We start from the raw sequence: 17,705 nt of genomic DNA, 5'->3' as shown, positions 1-17,705 counted from the left end.
AGGGGACGATGAAGGGACAGATGGAACTAGAATGGCAGAATGCTGCTAACTGTTGATGCTCTGTAACGAATACAAAGCATTCATTACATTATTCTGTTTTCTTTGTATTTGAAGTCTTCCATAATAAAAAGGTTGAAAATGCTTTTAAAAATAGAACTATGTTGGGACTTCCCTGGTGGCCCAGTGGTTGAGAATCCGCCTGCCAATGCAGGGGACACGGGTTCAAGCCCTGGTCAGGGAAGATCCCACATGCCGTGCAGCAACAAAGCCCGTGTGCCACAACTACTGAGCCTGCGCTCTAGAGCCCGTGAGCCACAACTACTGAGCCCACGCGCCACAACCGCTGAAGCCCGCGTGCCTAGAGCCCATGCTCCACAATGGGAGAGGCCACGGTAATGAGAAGCCCGCGCACCACAACGAAGAGTAGCCCCCGCTCACCACAACTAGAGAAAGCCCGCAAGCAGCAACAAAGACCCAATGCAGCCATAAATAAATAAATAAATAATTTAAAAAATAGAACTATGTTGGGGAAATGTGCAAGAGAAACAGAATTTTAAAAATATTTTCAACTGGTATAGGGCTGGTGACTCAAAAAAAAAAAGTATTTAGGTCACTGCTAGGCCCAGTGAAGCTATTTTTTTCACATTCACACAAACTATGAAAACATATTCTCTCATTCTCACATTCAGGGGCTGACACAGTGCCTTGGCACATCACAGGAGAAAAAAGCCAACAATTTATTTTTCTTCATATTTATATCTCTGTACTATGAAGAAAACAGCACTTCCATAACCAAAACTAAGAAATTTATAAGCACAGAAAAAAAAATCACATTAGCCTTAAGGAGAGCCAAGTACAGCACCATCACAAAATTCCAAGAGACCATCAGATTCATCAGAGATGCATCTACACTTATTCCGAAGTTTCTCTTTTAGTGGAAGGCAAAGGCCTTAGTCCTTGGCAGCCATACTGAAACCCTCCCCCAACACTCCTCTGCAGCGGCTGGTTCACACCAGTAGAGTATACTGATGAACAGAGCCGCCTCTACCATGGAGTATTCTGGATTTACTGCCACTTTGAAGCTGTGTGCCCTTGGGCAAGATACTGCTCTGTTTCCTCCTTTGTAAAATAAGGCTATGGGACTTCCCTGGTGGCGCAGTGGTTAAGAATCCGCCTGCCGATGCAGGGGACACGGGTTCGCGACCCGGTCCGGGAAGATCCCACATGCCGCGGAGTGGCTGGGCCCGTGAGCCATGGCCGCTGAGCCTGCGCGTCCGGCACCTGTGTTCCGCAACGGGAGAGGCCACAGCAGTGAGAGGCCCGTGTACCGCAAAAAAAAAAAAAAAAAAGGTAAGAATAGTACCCACCTCGGTACTTAGCTCTAGGTACTATGTAAATAGGAATTATTATCTGTCTTTCTGCTTATGAGCTATCTAAAGGTGGGAGGGAGTTCCCCACACACAGTTCCTGTTTATGACAGATTTTCAGTGAAGGCTGAGAAAGGACCACAGGTTCTTGGGAGGGCAGGTGACTACTTGGCTTGATTTTATGACTTCAAGAAGCATACTGTGCACCTATATGGAGAGACATGGAAATGCCAAGTGTCTTCTGGGTGCTAAATCCAACTCTGGGGTTGGCCAGAGCGAAGAGTTTTAGGTTTTGCAGGCCACACAAGGTCTCTAACATAGTCTTTTTTTTAACTATTTTTTATTTTTTTTATTTTTATGTTTTTGGGCTGCACCGTGCAGCATGCGGGATCTTAGTTCCCCGACCAGGGATCGAACCCGTGCCCTCTGCGGTGGAGTCTTAACCACTGGACCGCCAAGGAAGTCCCTTAACAAATTTTTTAAAAAACAGAAACTATTCTTAGCTCACAGCATACAAAAACAGGCCACATGAAATCCAGCCCATTGGCCATACTTTGTCAACCCTGATCTCATCTATCACTGTTAATTGGTATTTCCATCACTTTATTTGCTAATGGACTAGTGGCGTTATGCTCTGGCAACAGACACCATCTGAAAGATCATCAGTACTTGGACCCCAGTTCCTTCACCTGCATGATGCTGAATGGGCCAGGTGTGACATGACCTTACCCAAAGGTCACGCAGGGAAAGCTGGACGACTAGCATTCAACTGTGGGTCAGGCAGTGTTACAAGCACCTTACATATCACTAAGTTGTTTAACCCTTAGTTCATAGCACTCTCCATCTCCACTACAACCCTCTGCTTAAATAAGATACCAAGTCTCAATGCTTCCTTTTCACATGTTGTCTGTTTAAACAACATAACCACCCTGGATAAATATTCTCATGCCCGTTTTAACAGATGGGAAAAAAGCATCACTCTCATATTTTTTGATCCCCTTTTCATTTCTCCGGGCTGAAAATAAGAATATAGAAACTGGGGTAAGACACACATAGATTAGTCAAAATTCTGCCACTATCACGCTGTGTGACAGCAGGCAAGCCACACCACATCTCTAACCGTTATTTTCCTCATCTTTAAAATGGGATCAACGTTCCCAGCACTGATCCTGACAAGGCTACAGTGAGGATGCAGGGCTAAAACATGGTGGCTTCCGAATTTAAAAAAAAAAAACAAAAAAAAAAACAGTGTGGACGGTCCGATTTATACATGCATGTCATCGTAAAGCCTGCTGGTCATAAGGTCACCCTTGTGATTAAAGCTCAGGTTACCACGAGGCCCCAGAAACCTAGGTTTGAATCCCAGCTCAGCCCCCTCACTAGTAGTGACCTTGAATAGGTCACTTCACCTCTCTAACGCTATTCAACATATATATACATGCGTCAACCCCGACGTGGTGTCAGGCACCATCCTAGGCATTAGCTCCTCTTGGAACTTAATTTGAGCTTCGAATTTGCGCGGAGGGCTCAGGTGCAAAACAAGCGCCTGGGTTGCGGCAGGGCTGAGAGCAGCTATTCCTCAGCGGGGAGAAGAGGGGTGGCCCGAGACAGCGCATTCTCAAGACCCGAGGCGCCTCGCCGAGCTGCCGTCGCCCTCCCCGCCACAGCTGAGTGGCGCGGACCCTGGGCAGGCGGGAGGCGCGGCGGGGCGAGCTAAGAAGGGTTGGACGGCGTGGGGCCCTGGGCAAAGGGCCCGGCGCGGCGAAGGTCCTGAGCGAAGGGCAGGCGGCTCCGGCACTCGGTCCCTCCCCTCCAAGTGCAGCTCTGAGCACTGGACCCCGAACCCCGACTCCTGCCTTTAACCTGGTAGCCCTAAACCGATCCGGAAACTCACCAATTGACGCCATCTTGAAGCCCTGGCTGTCCGCTCCTCCGGGCCGCGCGAGGACTGCTGGGTAGGGAGCATGCGCCCTGGGGGCCGGGAGCAGAGGCTCACGGGAAGCAGGTCGCGACTGGTACGAGGCTGGGACTTCAGGTGTGCCGTGGTGTGAAGGGCGAAGAAACTGGAGAGCAAAGCCCCGCGACCCCGCAGTTGGGAACCCGGGGGTGGTGAAGGGGTGGGAGTGGAAGTGGTAGGACTCAACCTGGGCTCCCAGTTCTGGGAGGAAAGAGACTGGAAAGGACACCCCCCCAAAAAAAAAATAATAAAAGGGAGGTGAGGAAAGAGCATCCTAGCTTTCTTATTCTGTCGTGTTAAATTTGTTGTGAAAGATGACAGGAGCATCTTAAGACCCTTCCTCCTAACTGTGCTTGATGGGAGATTAAAGGAATCCCCAATCAGCAGGAAAAGCCAGTGTCCAGGCTTAGGCTCCAAATAGGTTTGATTCAGGAGTATCTAATGTGTCCAGGCTCTGGCGCTACGCTCTAAGGACAGAAATAAGCAAGACCCTAGGGTACACAGCTCCAGCTCTTCTTTCTGCCACTTCTTTTCCGGGCACAATGATGCCTCACCACCATTTTGTGTTTTTTCTGGAAAGGCCACAATATACATTCTTGGTTAAGCAATTCTGAGTTGGGCAAGATGCTTTGATACCCTGAATCTCAGTTTTCTCCTCTGTAAAATAGGGATGTAATGCTTACCTTGCTGTAGGAGTTAAATGAAACAATGTATGTCAAAATAAAGGAATAAGAACTGAGTAGAGGGGGCTTCCCTGGTGGCGCAGTGGTTGAGAGTCCACCTGCCGATGCAGGGGACACGGGTTCAATCCCTGGTTCGGGAAGATCCCACATGCCATGGAGCAACTAAGCCCCCGATCCACAACTACTGAGCCTGTGTGCCACAACTAATGAAGCCCGTGTGCCTAGAGCCCATGCTCCGACCCACTGTGATGAGAAGCCCAGGCACCACAACGAAGAGTAGCCCCCGATCTTTGCAACTAGAGAAAGCCCCCACACAACAACAAAGACCCAACGTAGCCAAAGATAAATAAATAAGATCTGAGTGGATAGTAGGAATTGGACCAGTGAACTGATGGCTTCTTCAGGAAAGTGACTTGGTGGGGAGTTAATTATCAAACTCACTTTTTATCAGTCACTTACTTATTCACCAAATACACATTGCTGTGTACTGGGCACTAGAGACACAGAAATCAATCAGACATGGTCTCTGCATTCTAGGATCCCTGGTATTGTGCAGGAGACAGGTGTGTAGACAGGTGAGAGCACAGCAGTAGATCCATGTATGCACAGCAGGGGGCCATGGACTCCTTAATGAGGGGTAGGTATATTGTATCACAATAAATAAAAATAATACAAAATGATGGTTGAGATGAGAAATGGAGAGGCAAGCAAGGGAAAATGCTGTGCATGCTACGTGAAGAGTGGAGTTTTTACTGAGGGAAATGAGGCAGTGAGGGTTTACGAAAGACAGTGGCATGATCAGATTTACATTTACTAGAATGATAACCAGGCTGCCAGGTTTAGAATAGTCCCTCCAAATCCCAGGGACTTAAAAAAAATTGTTTTGCAGGTTATTTTTTATGAACTGACCCTAACTGCCCATCACAGGTAGTTAAGGGACTCTATTCGTTGTACTCACTCAGGGATTCAGGCTGGTGAGCAGCCCCCATCTCAATCACCTGGCTCAGGGTAGAGACTCAGCCGACCTGTCAACACCCAGGCCTGGGGGCTCACCGGTACTTCCGTGCACACTCATAGGCCGGAATTGTCACGTGGCTTCACCCGCCCAAGGAGCCCGGAAGTAAAAATCCACCTAGGGCTCCAAAGAAGAGAAAGTGAGAGCTATTTGGGAAATGGCCGTGACCTTTCCGTTAGGTCTGATGGTGATGAGTGGAGAAAAAGAAAGCTGAGAAGGATGGGGAGAGCCAGCGGAAGAAAGGCAGTGGTTGTAAATAGGGTGGCAAAGGCTGGTGGGGGTGTGGAGTGAGCCCCGTGGGTGTGGGTGAGGTGGCAGGCAGAGGGAGCATGTAGGCTTGTTTACAGAAGGGAAGCGGTGGAGAGCAGTGGACAAACGCATTCAGGAGGCGGATCCTTGGGGCTTGGGCACGGACTGGTTTTGATAGGTGGTCGTGGGAAGGGGTCAAGGACACTCAGTTTTCTGGCCTGGGAGAAGATGGGTGGGTAGGGTAGGACCATCTCTGAGATGGGAGCAACTAGACCAGCGTTGTCCATACAGCGTTCTGTGGTGGTGGAAATGGTCTGTGTCTGCACTGTACAATTGAATAGCCACCAGCAACATCTGGCTTTTGAGTCCAAGTTATTTAATTTCAATTATTAATATGGCCAGTGACTACCTATTAAGCTAGACCATGTTTTAAAATGTAGGTTTTATTATTATTCAGATATGATCAGGGGATGATTGCCATTGAAAAGACAGCTCATGAAAAAGATACATGCAGGGACTTCCCTGGTGGTTCAGTGGTTGAGAATCTGCCTTCCAGTGCGGGGGACACAGGTTCCATCCCTGGTTGGGGAGCTAAGATCCCACATGCAACGGGGCAACTAAGCCTGCGTGCCGCAACGGAGGATCCCACATGCCGCAAGGCGGATCCTGTGTGCCGCAGCTAAGACCCGACGAAGCCAAATAAATAAATATTTTTTAAAAAAGAAAAAGATACATGCACCCCAATGTTCACTGCAACACAATTTACAATATCCAAGACATAGAAGCAATGTAAATGTCCACTGACAGGTGAATGGATAAAGAAGATGTGGTATATGTATATGCAATGCAATACTACTCAAGCATAAAAAAGAATGAAATGCCTTTTGCAGCAACATGGATGGACCTAGAGATTATCATACTAAGTGAAGTAAGTCAGAAAGAGAAAGACAAATACCATATGATATCACTTATATGTGGAATCTAAAATATGACACAAATGAACTTTTTTTTTTTGGCCATGCCAAAGGGCTTCTGGAATCTTGGTTCCCTGACCAGGGATGGAACCCAGGCCCTCGGCAGTGAAAGCGCAGAGTCCTAACCACTGGACCACCACAGAATTCCCATAAATGAACTTATTTACAAAACAGAAACAGACACACAGACATAGAAAATAAACTTATGGTTACCAAAGGGCAAAAGGGGTAGGGGAGGGATAAATTAGGAGTTTTGGATTAGTAGATACAAACGACTATATATAAAATAGATAAACAACAAGGTCCTACTGTATAGGACAGGGAACTATATTCAGTATCCTGTAATTAACCATAATGGAAAAGAATGTGAAAAAGAATATGTGTATATACGTATAACTGCATCATTTTGCTGTATACCAGAAACTAACACAACATTGTAAATCAACTATACTTCAACTTTTAAAAAAGAAGAAATGACCTATCAAGCTATGAAGAGACATGAAGGACTTATACTCTAATAAAGATGTTTAAAAAAAGAGACATGGAGGAAACTTAAATGCATATTAAATGTATATGACTTATGAAAAGACATGGCAGACACTTAAATGCGTGACTGAAACTTAAATGCATATTCTTGCAGATTGGAAAGAAGCCAATCTGAAAAGGCTACATAATGTGACTCCAACCATATGGCATTCTGGAAAAGGCAAAACTATGGAGACAAAAAGATCAGTGGTTGCCATGGGTGGGAGAGGGGAGAGATGAATAGGCAGAGCACAGGGGATTTTAAGGGCAGTGAAAGTATTCTGTATGATATTATAATGATGGATATATGTCATTATACATTTGTCCCAACCCATAGAATATACACCGAGTGAACTCGAAGATAAACTATGTACTTTAGGTGCTTATGATGTGTCAGTGTAGGTTCATTCTTCATAAAAACTGTACCATTCTGGTGAGTGATGTTGATAACAGGGGAGGGTATGCGTGTGGAGGGAGGAGTTATACTGCAAATCTCTGTACTTCCCTCTCAATTTTGTTGTAAACCTAAAACTGCTCTAAAAATGGCTTTAAAAAGATGCATCAAGTACCAGCCACAGGCTGTAGCCGGTATCATCTCTCTAGAAGTTGAGCTGCAACATAGAAGCCATGGTTTTCTTACTGAGTTACCTGCCTGGGTTTTGTAGGAAGGCTCTGTTCTCTGTATTTTTTTTTCCTGGTTCTTGAATTATTTCTTTATATAACTTCACCTCCTTGTCTTTACTCATTTTCGTCCCATTCTTCATTATATGGAATGACTTCCTTTGGAGAGCCTCTTGCATGTTTTTTTCCCCAAAAGATTTTTTCTTCTTTGACTTCCGTTAATATTCTGACAATGTTGTAAAAACTTCTTGCCTTTATGGAGGTATTTTGAACAAACTGCGGTTCCAACGTTCAGCCAGTTGATATCTTCTTTTTAAGGAGAGTAAAGTCCCTAAGAATAAAATAGACTCCTGGAAAACTTGAAGAAATTCTGGCACAGGATAGAGTCATCCCTCACCCTAGCATAGCCATTAGCTTGAGTCCATCTTACCAGGTTTCCTTAACAGAAATGTCTGCACTTTCCACACCTCTGATGCCTGGGACTCTCTTCTAAGCCATGCCCTGACGTTCTGATGATTCTTAGCCAACACTGGATCCAAGAGGCTTCCTCTCTGCACCTGTCAAAACTATTCTAAGACCTACTTTCTCATTCTCTATTCTACTCTCTCTCTGTGACCCTCATTTCCTTCACTCACAGTTATCTACAATACTGGATTTTTTTAACGTGTTACAATATCACTTAATATAAAATGATTGCATGAAACAATACACATTTGCAAAGTCTATAAAAGCAAAGAGAATGACTGTCACAGACCGGATGACTTTTGAGCTGTTTTTTGTTCATTTAATCTCAAACATTAAGTATTCTCCAGCGGCTCAGAAGTCACCATTGAGACACCTTCCTGTCCTGAAAAGGGGATTGTCCCCTACTTGCGGGGCTTCACATCAAGGCACCGACACACCTAGTGTCTCAACCCTACGATGGATCATCTCCCTGAACGCCCCATTCCCAGTCCGGTTTCCAGGACGCAGCAGCTCCCCCTGGTGGCCCCAGACGGATATGCACAGGAGGCCGGGAGCTGCAGGTGTTACCCCGACAGAAAGCCTGTTTCTGAGTCAGGCTGGACCCCGGAGATGCGAGTGCAGGATGCAGCAGCCCCAGCCCTGGACAGAAATGGGGGACAAGGCGAAGGAGGGGACAGTGGGCGCAGGAAAGCCAAGAGCTGAGTCTGGGCTTGTAAAACGGGATACGGGATTGAGGTAAGAACAGATTCCTTAGCAGGGTCAGCTTTACAGAGCTTCTGGAAGGAAGGGATCAGCAGAAGGCCCAGAGCCAGAGACCAGTCTCTCTGCGCCCAGACCCTCTCTGTCCAGTATCATCTGGCCTACACCTGTGCTTTTATCGTTGCCCTTCCCAAACCTGACCAATCAGAGGTCAAGCCTTCCGCCATATCACCATGGGACCCTCTGTTCCCCGTCTCCCATCTTGACTCCATCGGTTGAAAGCCCTCTAGAACTGCCCCGTCCTTGTCCCTGCCCCTCAGCGCCCTATCCCGCCACATCCTGCCCCTTGCATCTTCTGCCTTAGTCTCCTGGTCCTGCCTGCTCTCTTCCCTGTGCAGAACTGGGAGATGTCCCACATTTCCCAGAGAAATTGCAGCAGCTCAGTGACAGCGACTAGCAGTGATCACGATGTCCGGAGGAAGGGAGAAGATCCAGTGTTCCCCGGGGCCACGCTTCCTCCTGGGGCTGGAAGATTTCCAGAGAGACCAGGGTGCATGGTCGAGCCTGAGTAGGGAAGCCAGCAGAAGCACTACCTGGCATTACCCTTCGAGTCTGGGAGACCTCCTCTTCCTAGGACCCTGACCCCACCCCTTCCCAACTCCACAGGCAGTTTCCATGGTGACAGTAAACAAGCCTCAGCGCAGCCCTGTCCCCCTACCTTCACCTGCGCAAATGAGGTGACCCAGAATGACAACGTAGATGCTCAAATGGACAGATACACTGGAGCCTCAAGAAAGGAAGCCCACGTGGGGGCGAGGCCCTTGGATGGGTGGCCTGGGGTTGTGGGCACAGAGACCTGAGGCTCTGCTGGGAGGGACTGCAGACACCAGGAATGGGCAGCAGCTCCTGGGAGAAGCAGGAATCAGTGTCCAAGGAGAAGTGCAGACGGAGCCTAGATGTACCTGTGGCCCCATAGGGCAGAGCTGAGGAAGGTGCCAGGGGCATCATTCACAGCTGGAGCATCTCAGCCTTAGAGGAGCAGTTCAGAGACTAATCCACTCAGGAGGGCAGCTTTTGTTTTTAAGGACTGAGACGCTGAGAAATGGCTCTGGGCAGAAACATGTCATCGTCGTGTTCTCAAGCCACTCTAACCCCCAACCCCGCCCCCCAAAGCAGTCTCATCAAGTGACTGATTACTAGAAAGTTGAAAACAGTTCACACTGGTCTCTGTAGATCCTCTCTCAAAACCACTGAGTTTTGTACAGACATAGAAAATCATCTTATGGTTACCAAAGGAGAAAGCAGGGAAGAGGGATAAATTAGGAGTTTGGGATTAACAGATACACACTCTATATATGAAATCAACAACAGTGACCTACTGTATAGCACAGAGAACTATATTCAATAGTTGTAATAACCAATAATGGAAAAGAATCTGAAAAAGAATATATATAGTACACCTGAAACTAACACAATATTAGAAATCAACTATACTTCAATTTTAAAAATTGGGGGAAAAAACTCATTGGGTTTTGTAATTGGAAGTGAAGTCCTGGGAGGGGATAGGAGAGGTGAGGGTCTAAAGCAAGCCCTGACGAGTGGCTAATTGATTAGCTCAATCTGTCCCCAGCTCTCTGATCCCATTCCTGTGGGAAAAAGTTAAAAGAATTTTTTTCTTGTTGTCCAGCAACACGACCTGCCTGCCGTTGGCTGCTCTGGGTCTTTCTCACCTGGGAGCTTCCTGCAGCTTCTCCACGCAGGTCAGGAACAGGGTGGAGGCAGCCAGGACGGAAGGGACTCCCTGGGTCTAAGCAGACACAGGTACCGGCATACTGATATACCAGTTTACTGATGTCTGCAATTTTCTTTGAAGTCGATAAAAATAAGATGGGTTGATGGATGGGGGATGGATAGATGGATATGTGATAAAGAACCTTAAAATATTAACGATAGAATGTTCGGGGGATACAGGTATCAACTGTAAAATTCTTTCAGCCATCCATTAGATTTCAAAATCTTCATTATTAAACACTGGGGAGGGACTTCCCGGGTGGCGCAGTGGCTAAGAATCCGCCTGCCAATGCAGGGGACATGGGTTCGAGCCCTGGTCCAGGAAGATCCCACATGCCGCAGAGCAACTAAGCCCATGCACCACAACTACTGAGCCTACAGTCTAGAGCCCGCGAGCCACAACTACTGAGCCCACGTGCCACAACTACCAAAGACCGCGCAACAAGAGAAGCCACCGCAATGAAAAGCCTGCCTGCTGCAACGAAGAGTAGCCCCAGCTCACCGCAAGTAGAGAAAGCCCGCGCGCAGCAAAGACCCAACGCAGCTAAAAATAAATAAATAAAATAAATAAATTTATTTTTAAAAATAAATAAACACTGGGGAAAACTTTATGAGGTCCTTCCTCCTTTCATGTTTTGTGAAGGTCCCCATGCAACGAGATGTGAAGTTTCAGGGTAGCTGGATCTGGTGGGATGCCAAGACAATGGGGGGAGGAGCCTGTTCAAAGCAAGAAGACTGTAATGAACCATTACCCAGATTATTTGAGAGATTGCCAGAAACCTGTCACCCTCAGTACCTGGACAGATGGAAGGATGCCTCCCACAGCTCAGAGGGGAGCCACGGAGCACAAGGAGTGTGGATCTCACCCCATGGAAGACACACTGCTCCCTGAGTGTCTGGCTGGGGTACGTGTTAATGTCACAGGTGGGACAAGCTTTGTGCTGGCAACTCCCCCGTGGAGAAGTCATTAGAGGGGACTCACGTGTTCGTTTGTCTGCTCTGATGGAGAAGAAAACAGCACCAAAGAAGGCTAACTGCTCAGCACGCTGTTCTTTTTCTCCTCCTGCAGACCCAGAACCCGATGACGGTGCTCGCTCGGGCTCTGGTTTGTTGCAAGGCTCTACCTACATCTTCCTGTCTGGCTGGTGCCCCATTCAGTGAGCACCTGTCGTGATTCAGCCTCCTACAGGTTCATCCAGCGCCTGCCCACCTGACCTCTCCCATCTCCTCTGGGTTGGAAAGAGGTCTGCAGCTTTTTCAACACTGAAAACTACCTGCTCTGAGAAATACCTGGCATCCTTCCCTTCTGAGGTTCTCTTTTGCCCTCTGGTGTTCTGTAAACAGATTTTACTGCCCACGGCACCTTCCCACACTCGCTTCTCTTTCTCTTGTCAGCCTGAGTTGCTGAAGCTTTCGAAGATTTCCCATCACGCGAGAATCACTGAACTCACGGTGTTCACTCTGGTGGTGGCTTACTGTTGCCACAACTCCACAAGCACAGAAATATGGGTATTTCTTTCCGAACCCAACGAGGCTCAGCTCCGAGTTTCTCTGCTTTTTTTCTTCAGCTTCCTCAAGGGGAGAGAAGGTAGCCATGGGTGAGAAATGGGAGACCAGAGTCTATGCCTGAGACTCAGAAGAAGAGCTGCGGGTCTGAGTGGTCACCTCGGTAGAGTCATCTTTAAAGGGCTGCTGGAAGGAAGCGGTGGGAGCGAGGGAGCCTCCTCTGGGCTCCAAGACTCTGTCTGTGGCCCTGGCAACCAGGCTTTTATGCCCACCCCCCGTCCGCCCGGCCAATCCCCACTGAAGCTCGGGGCGCGTCGCAATGGGGCGTGGTGTCCCCACCCCCACCTGACTCCCTTGGGGAAGTCATCCCGGAGCAGTGCCTCCAGGACCCCTGCGGCGGAGGGTCCTTCCCCTCCTTCATCCTACCTATTCTCTGCCCAGGAGAGTCAGGATATGTCCCAGAGTTTATTGGTGAATTTATTGGAGCTCAGAGACGGTGGCTTGTTCCAGGATCACACCCTTAGCTGGAAGCGGACAGCGCATCGAACCCAGGATCCCCCAGCACCAGGGGGCAGGCGGCAGCAGGGGTCGTCCAAACCCAGCAGGAAGGCTGCTTAGGTTCTGGTAGTCGTTGGGCGGGACCCCCGGACGCCCCGCCCCCTGAAAGCCCCGCACCGCGCGCGTGGTATCTCCGGTGACGGTAAACAAGCCTTAACAAGACCCTTCTTAGTTTCTTAACTTGTTCATTAGGCTTTGTTTTCATAAGTGTATATTTCTCCCCGTTTGTCATTCGTCGGCCTTCATTACACAACTTTTTTCTTTTTTCTGGTTTGTTGGTGTTTCTGTACCTTGTATTTGACTTCTATTTTGGCAACAGGCAATACAGTTATTTAGTTAAGCTTGGAGTGGTGTTTGGTAACGAAAAATAGAAGGCGACAGAAGTTTCAGCTGGGTGTGCTGTGTCAAGAATAAAGATTGATGGGGAGAACATTTCCTTGAAAAATGCCCTTTAATGTTTATTGCCCATGATGTTGGGGATGATCTGATTTAGGAATAACTGCTAAGAAGGAGATCTAAGACAGCAGGAAATGAAGCATGAAAACTCAGGGATTGACTCTTACTCCCTGAGATAGTACGGAATGTTGTGGGGTTTGCTCTTGAAAATTACTAACGTTAGCGACCACTGCAATCATACAGCCCCCGTGGAGTGAATAATTAATAAATTCATGAGAATTGAAAGCCAGGTTTTACCCTGGACCTCTGAACCCTCTCTTCATTCCCAAAGGGCTCTCCATCAAGAAATCTGCGTGGGTAGGCAAGAGGTCGAGTCAATTTAAAAGTGTTAACAAAAATGTTTACCTTTTTATTTCTGCAAGCCCCTCCTCAAAGCCAATCCATCTAAGACACCCAGCTTCTTCCCCTCCCAGATGTAAAGACAGTGCCGTATTTCTTAATTCAGAGGTGCCACTTGCAGTGTTCCTTCATGTTTGTTCCCTTCTTAGTGGTGATGAGGCAAATGAAATCATTTGATCATAAGATGTCATAAGGTGTGTGATATTATGTTGAGCATCCCAATGGGAAACAGCTGGGAGAGTGAGTGCCTCATTTAACATGAAGACTTATTATAAAAATCCGCATGTACGGTACAGCAGTGTACTAGTGGTCTTCAGGGCCCTTAATTCAGAATTTGATGGGGTCAAAAACATTCCCTACTAGGCCTTGGTCCTTACCTTTCCACCCCAGTGTTTGAACTATGAACTCTGAGATACCAGAATAATCTGTTTAGCACACACTGCCCCCCCCAAGTAAAATGTCTGCCTCCACATCAATGATTCCCAAATTGGTTCCGCTTAGAAATGTTTTCTGTGTTAGGAAAAGTCAGGGACTGGATTGGCCCCAGACTGGCAGACTTTTCTCAGAAACTCTGCAGTGTTAAACCTACAGCTGAGGGACGGGGTAGTTGAAGAAAGTCCTTTGATGGAGAGAAGCCTGAGGTTATATCAGAGCTTCCAGCTTTCAGAATTTCTGCATTTGAATCAAGTGATTAAAGTCAACTAGTGGATTTGGGAACACAGGCTAAATGAGGTCAAGTGACACTAAGCCAGAGACAGCCCCTAGGCCACCGTAAAACACCCACAGAAAACTATCAGAACAGGGATATTCTAGGAACCCACACTAAACCGCCTTGACAACCTTCCATCCTGGCTCAAAGCTTCCTACAGAATATCACATACAACTTGCTAATCCCACGACATCCATTGAATGGCTACAGCTGCACCTACCTCCACATGTGGGTTCCTTTTACTGGGTGGGCGTGGGTAGATGTGGACATCAGCCTCCAGCTCCATCTCATCGCTGGGAGGGGGATGAGAGGGGCTCATTCACTCCTACTAAGTGGTAAAGCACAGGGGCCTGCCTCCACCCTGAATGTGCTTATAAAGACCCATTAAAAATCATTTTTAAAAAAAGACCTGTCAAAAGCTGAAAACTTTTCTGGACTGAAATTCAGTTGGCATTTCAGGCACATTGGTCCTAGTTGTTATTGGGGAATGAGATTTATGCCTTCTCATCCACTGCTACTAATAGGTCTTTGCACTTGAGCTGATTGTCTCTGAGGAAAGTTCAAGGATTCACTGGAAGCTGATAACCACAGTCCTAAATTTTCCGAGTTGCTAACACCAGGCGGAGTCTTTGATTCCACAGTTGTTTGCTGACTGCAAAGTTCACTTCATTTTGAAAAACTGGGAATGCTGTCCTGGGATTATTGATAGATGGGGCTGTACTGTGGGCCAGGAGAGCTGGATTCCAGTTGTCCATTCAGCCATCACCCATGAACTTGGACTTTACGTCTCTGGATTGAAATTTTCTATTCCTACTGGGTGAATGATGCAAGGGTTGGTGAATTGTGCCTCATGATGACAGGGAGAGTTATGGTCCAGGATCACAAAAGTGGTGACCAGCTAATCATCCCCCTGGTAACTTTTCCAAGCCCTGCTTAAAACCCTACAGTCAGAAGGATCATGAGGCTGGGAGTTCACCATCCATCGTTATTCAGTCTGAAAATCAAGGTCAAGCAAACTGGTCCCTTTCTGCTTCAGGGGAAGTTTCCATCCTCCCTGAGAGGTCTTGGGAACCTGCGGTGCCCCTTGACAGGTGTCCCTCCACATCCGAACTCCACACCTGGCACTCTGTCCCCAGCGGGTGGAGCTGGACCACCGCAGCCAGGATGATGGGCAGAAGGGAAAGTCCCTCCAGCCTCGCCTGCTCTTAACTGAGTCAGTAAACAAAGCACAGCCATAGGGGACACCTCACGACTCTTCACCTGGCTAGGCCAGAGTCAAGCTCAATTCGGTCATCTTTCTCTCTGATTCTGCCCTATGCATTGGCTGTGGTTTGGCCGCACACCGTGGTTTCCCCTGCACTGCAGCTGAGAAGCCACCTGGGCGGCGCTGGTGTCTAGAGGCCCCGCCCGGTGACTCCCCTGCCCACTCCGGTCTCTCTCGGGCAACCACGGGCAGCATATTAGACCGAGGGTCTCGCACCATCCATTTGCAGAACTCCTTACTCACCCACCCCCTTAGCGATTTGACTTCTAGGGTCACTGTGATGGGTGTACACAAACACGGTTTCTGGAGACTGAAGTCATCGACATCTCGTGCATTCACCCTGCCTGGGGTTCACTCCCCAGCACAGTTCTGGCTTGGTCAAAGTGGCCCCCACCTCACTCGCATCCTCCGGGCTTTTTACCCATTTGAAGTCTGAGACTTAGTTGAGATCCTTTGGGCCCCGAGACCTCTAATCATTCGCTTTATCGGAGTCACCCGCGTATTTCCTGCTAGAGAGACAGCTGCTAGACGGTTCTATCACTCCCTAGGCCCTGCATCAAGGCATGACCGCCGATTTGCACTTCAGGGGCGCTCGTGACCTCCACGGAGTTGATTGATCACCTTTCTGGTCCTAACACCAGGCGCTTCTCCACCTCCAGGGCGTGGTGAGCGATGCTGCAGCGGCGCGCCCTGGACAGCCTGGATTAGGGCGGGGAGGCCGGGATCCCACCTCCGCCCGCCAGCGCTCTGCCCTTCACCTTGGCGGCCCCTGCGCGGCTTTTGTGCACCTGTCAACGTTTCAAGCCCAGCCAGGTGCGGAGGACACATCGCCACCAAACCTACTGCCTACTCTCAACACCGGCCACTCGGGCCCACAGGGGACAGTCTCCTCCCCGCCCCGCCAGGCGCCCCGGGATGGGGATAGGAAAGAGGGCAGCGGGAGGGACACCCCCCCCCGACTTCCGGCGCCGGCGGCTGGGATGAGAGCCGGAGTGGATACTTGGGTACTGAAAATCAATAAATGAATGTTTCTCTAATAAAATTATTTTCCCTAAAACCCCAACATCTATAACCAACCTCCTCTATGTTCTTCTAGCTTCTATTCCTCCTTTCACCTGATACTCTTGCCTAATAATTCATTGAGAAATAGATCTCATTAGGCGAGAGAGGAATCGTCCTCCCGTCACCCGATAAAATAATATGCATAGGTTTCCTTCTTTGCTGCATTATAGAAGGACATCTGTCCCCTTCTCTCGCTAGAAAAGCCGAACCCGAAATAAAAGATTTAGATTGCATCCAGTCCCACTGTGAAAGGGATTTGCTCTGTTAGTTACATCTTTCTTTCCGGCCTCTTCAAATTCTACCTTTTCAATTAAGCCTCTCTTCAGCATGCTAACATAGGCTTTTCTGTCTTAAACGTTCTATTTTGCCACATTGCCCTCTTCAAGACTCCTATTTCTCTGGGTTACTTTGGAGTTAAACTTCTAATTTTTTTAAATCGAAGTACAGTTGATTTACAATGTTTCAGGTGTGCAGCAAGTGATTCAGTTATACAAACATACATCTATTCTTTTTCAGATTCTTTTCCGTTATAGGGTATTACAAGATATTGAATATGGTTTCCTGTGCTATACAGCAGTTCCTTGTTGTTTATCTGTTTTATGTATAGTAGTCTGTATCTGTTAATCCCAAACTCCAAATGGAGCTAAATTTCAAAAAGTGCTAGTCAACATACACTCAGAATTCTCACCTAACAGTCACTTTTTATTCCACTACACTTTTACTTCTCCCACGAAATCACTCCAAAACATTGGTCTTGCCATGGTCACCATTGACGTCCAGAGTGAAAATCCACTGGACAGTCTAGTTACCATCTTACTGGACGTTCTAGCAGCTGTCCAAGTAAATGCTCCTCTTGGCTCCTTAGAATATGCCTGGCTGAGTTCCTTTTATTCCTACTTCTCTCTTTTTTTTTAAGTAATTTTATTTAAAAAAAATATATATATTTTTTGGCTGCATCGGGTCTTTGTTGCTGTGCACAGGCTTTCTCTAGTTGCGGCGAGCGGGGGCTACTCTTTGTTGTGGTGCGCGGGCTTCTCATTGTGGTGGTACCTCTTGTTGCAGAGCACGGGCTGTAGGCGCGTGGGCTTCAGTAGTTGTGGCTCGCGGGCTCTAGAGAGCAGGCTCAGTAGTTGTGGCTCGCGGGCTCTAGAGCACAGGCTCAGTAGTTGTGGCACATGAGCTTAGTTGCTCCACAGCATATGGGATCTTCGTGGACCAGGGCTTGAGCCCGTGTCCCCTGCATTGGTAGGTGGATTCTTAACCACTGCACCACCAGGGAAGTCCCTCCTCTCTCTCTTAATGTTCCTTCCCAGAAATTTTCACCAGCAAATATTCCCCTACCTGAATTTTAAAGTTTGAAGTGTGTCATAGTTCAATCCTGGGTCCTTTCTTTACATTGAGTCACTTCATCTTTTTCTAAGCCTTTGCATACCAACTCTGGTAATAAGCCTCAAATTTCTACCTC

General features: G+C 47.8%; 1 protein-coding gene across 2 annotated transcripts in view; it reads right to left on the bottom strand.

The window, feature by feature from the left end:
• The window catches only part of ATP5MF (ATP synthase membrane subunit f), a 7,433-nt gene extending 3,950 nt beyond the window's left edge, over nt 1–3,483 (bottom strand). Inside the window, exon 1 of one of the 2 annotated variants that reach the window (XM_029221111.1) lies at nt 3,262–3,483. In XM_029221111.1, coding sequence (XP_029076944.1) covers nt 3,262–3,274 — 13 coding nt within the window. In that variant the 5' untranslated portion in view covers nt 3,275–3,483. Of the gene's footprint in view, nt 179–3,261 lie in introns of those variants that run through there. The other variant, XM_029221110.1, reaches the window with a different exon arrangement.
• Between the last annotated feature and the right edge of the window lie 14,222 nt (nt 3,484–17,705).

Source organism: Monodon monoceros, unplaced genomic scaffold (assembly GCF_005190385.1).
Source record: "Monodon monoceros isolate NGI ecotype Baffin Bay Population unplaced genomic scaffold, NGI_Narwhal_1 Super_Scaffold_13, whole genome shotgun sequence".
NCBI lineage: Eukaryota > Metazoa > Chordata > Mammalia > Artiodactyla > Monodontidae > Monodon > Monodon monoceros.
The sequence above is the reverse complement of the archived record's forward strand: the minus strand, read 5'-3'. Positions and strand labels throughout refer to the sequence as shown.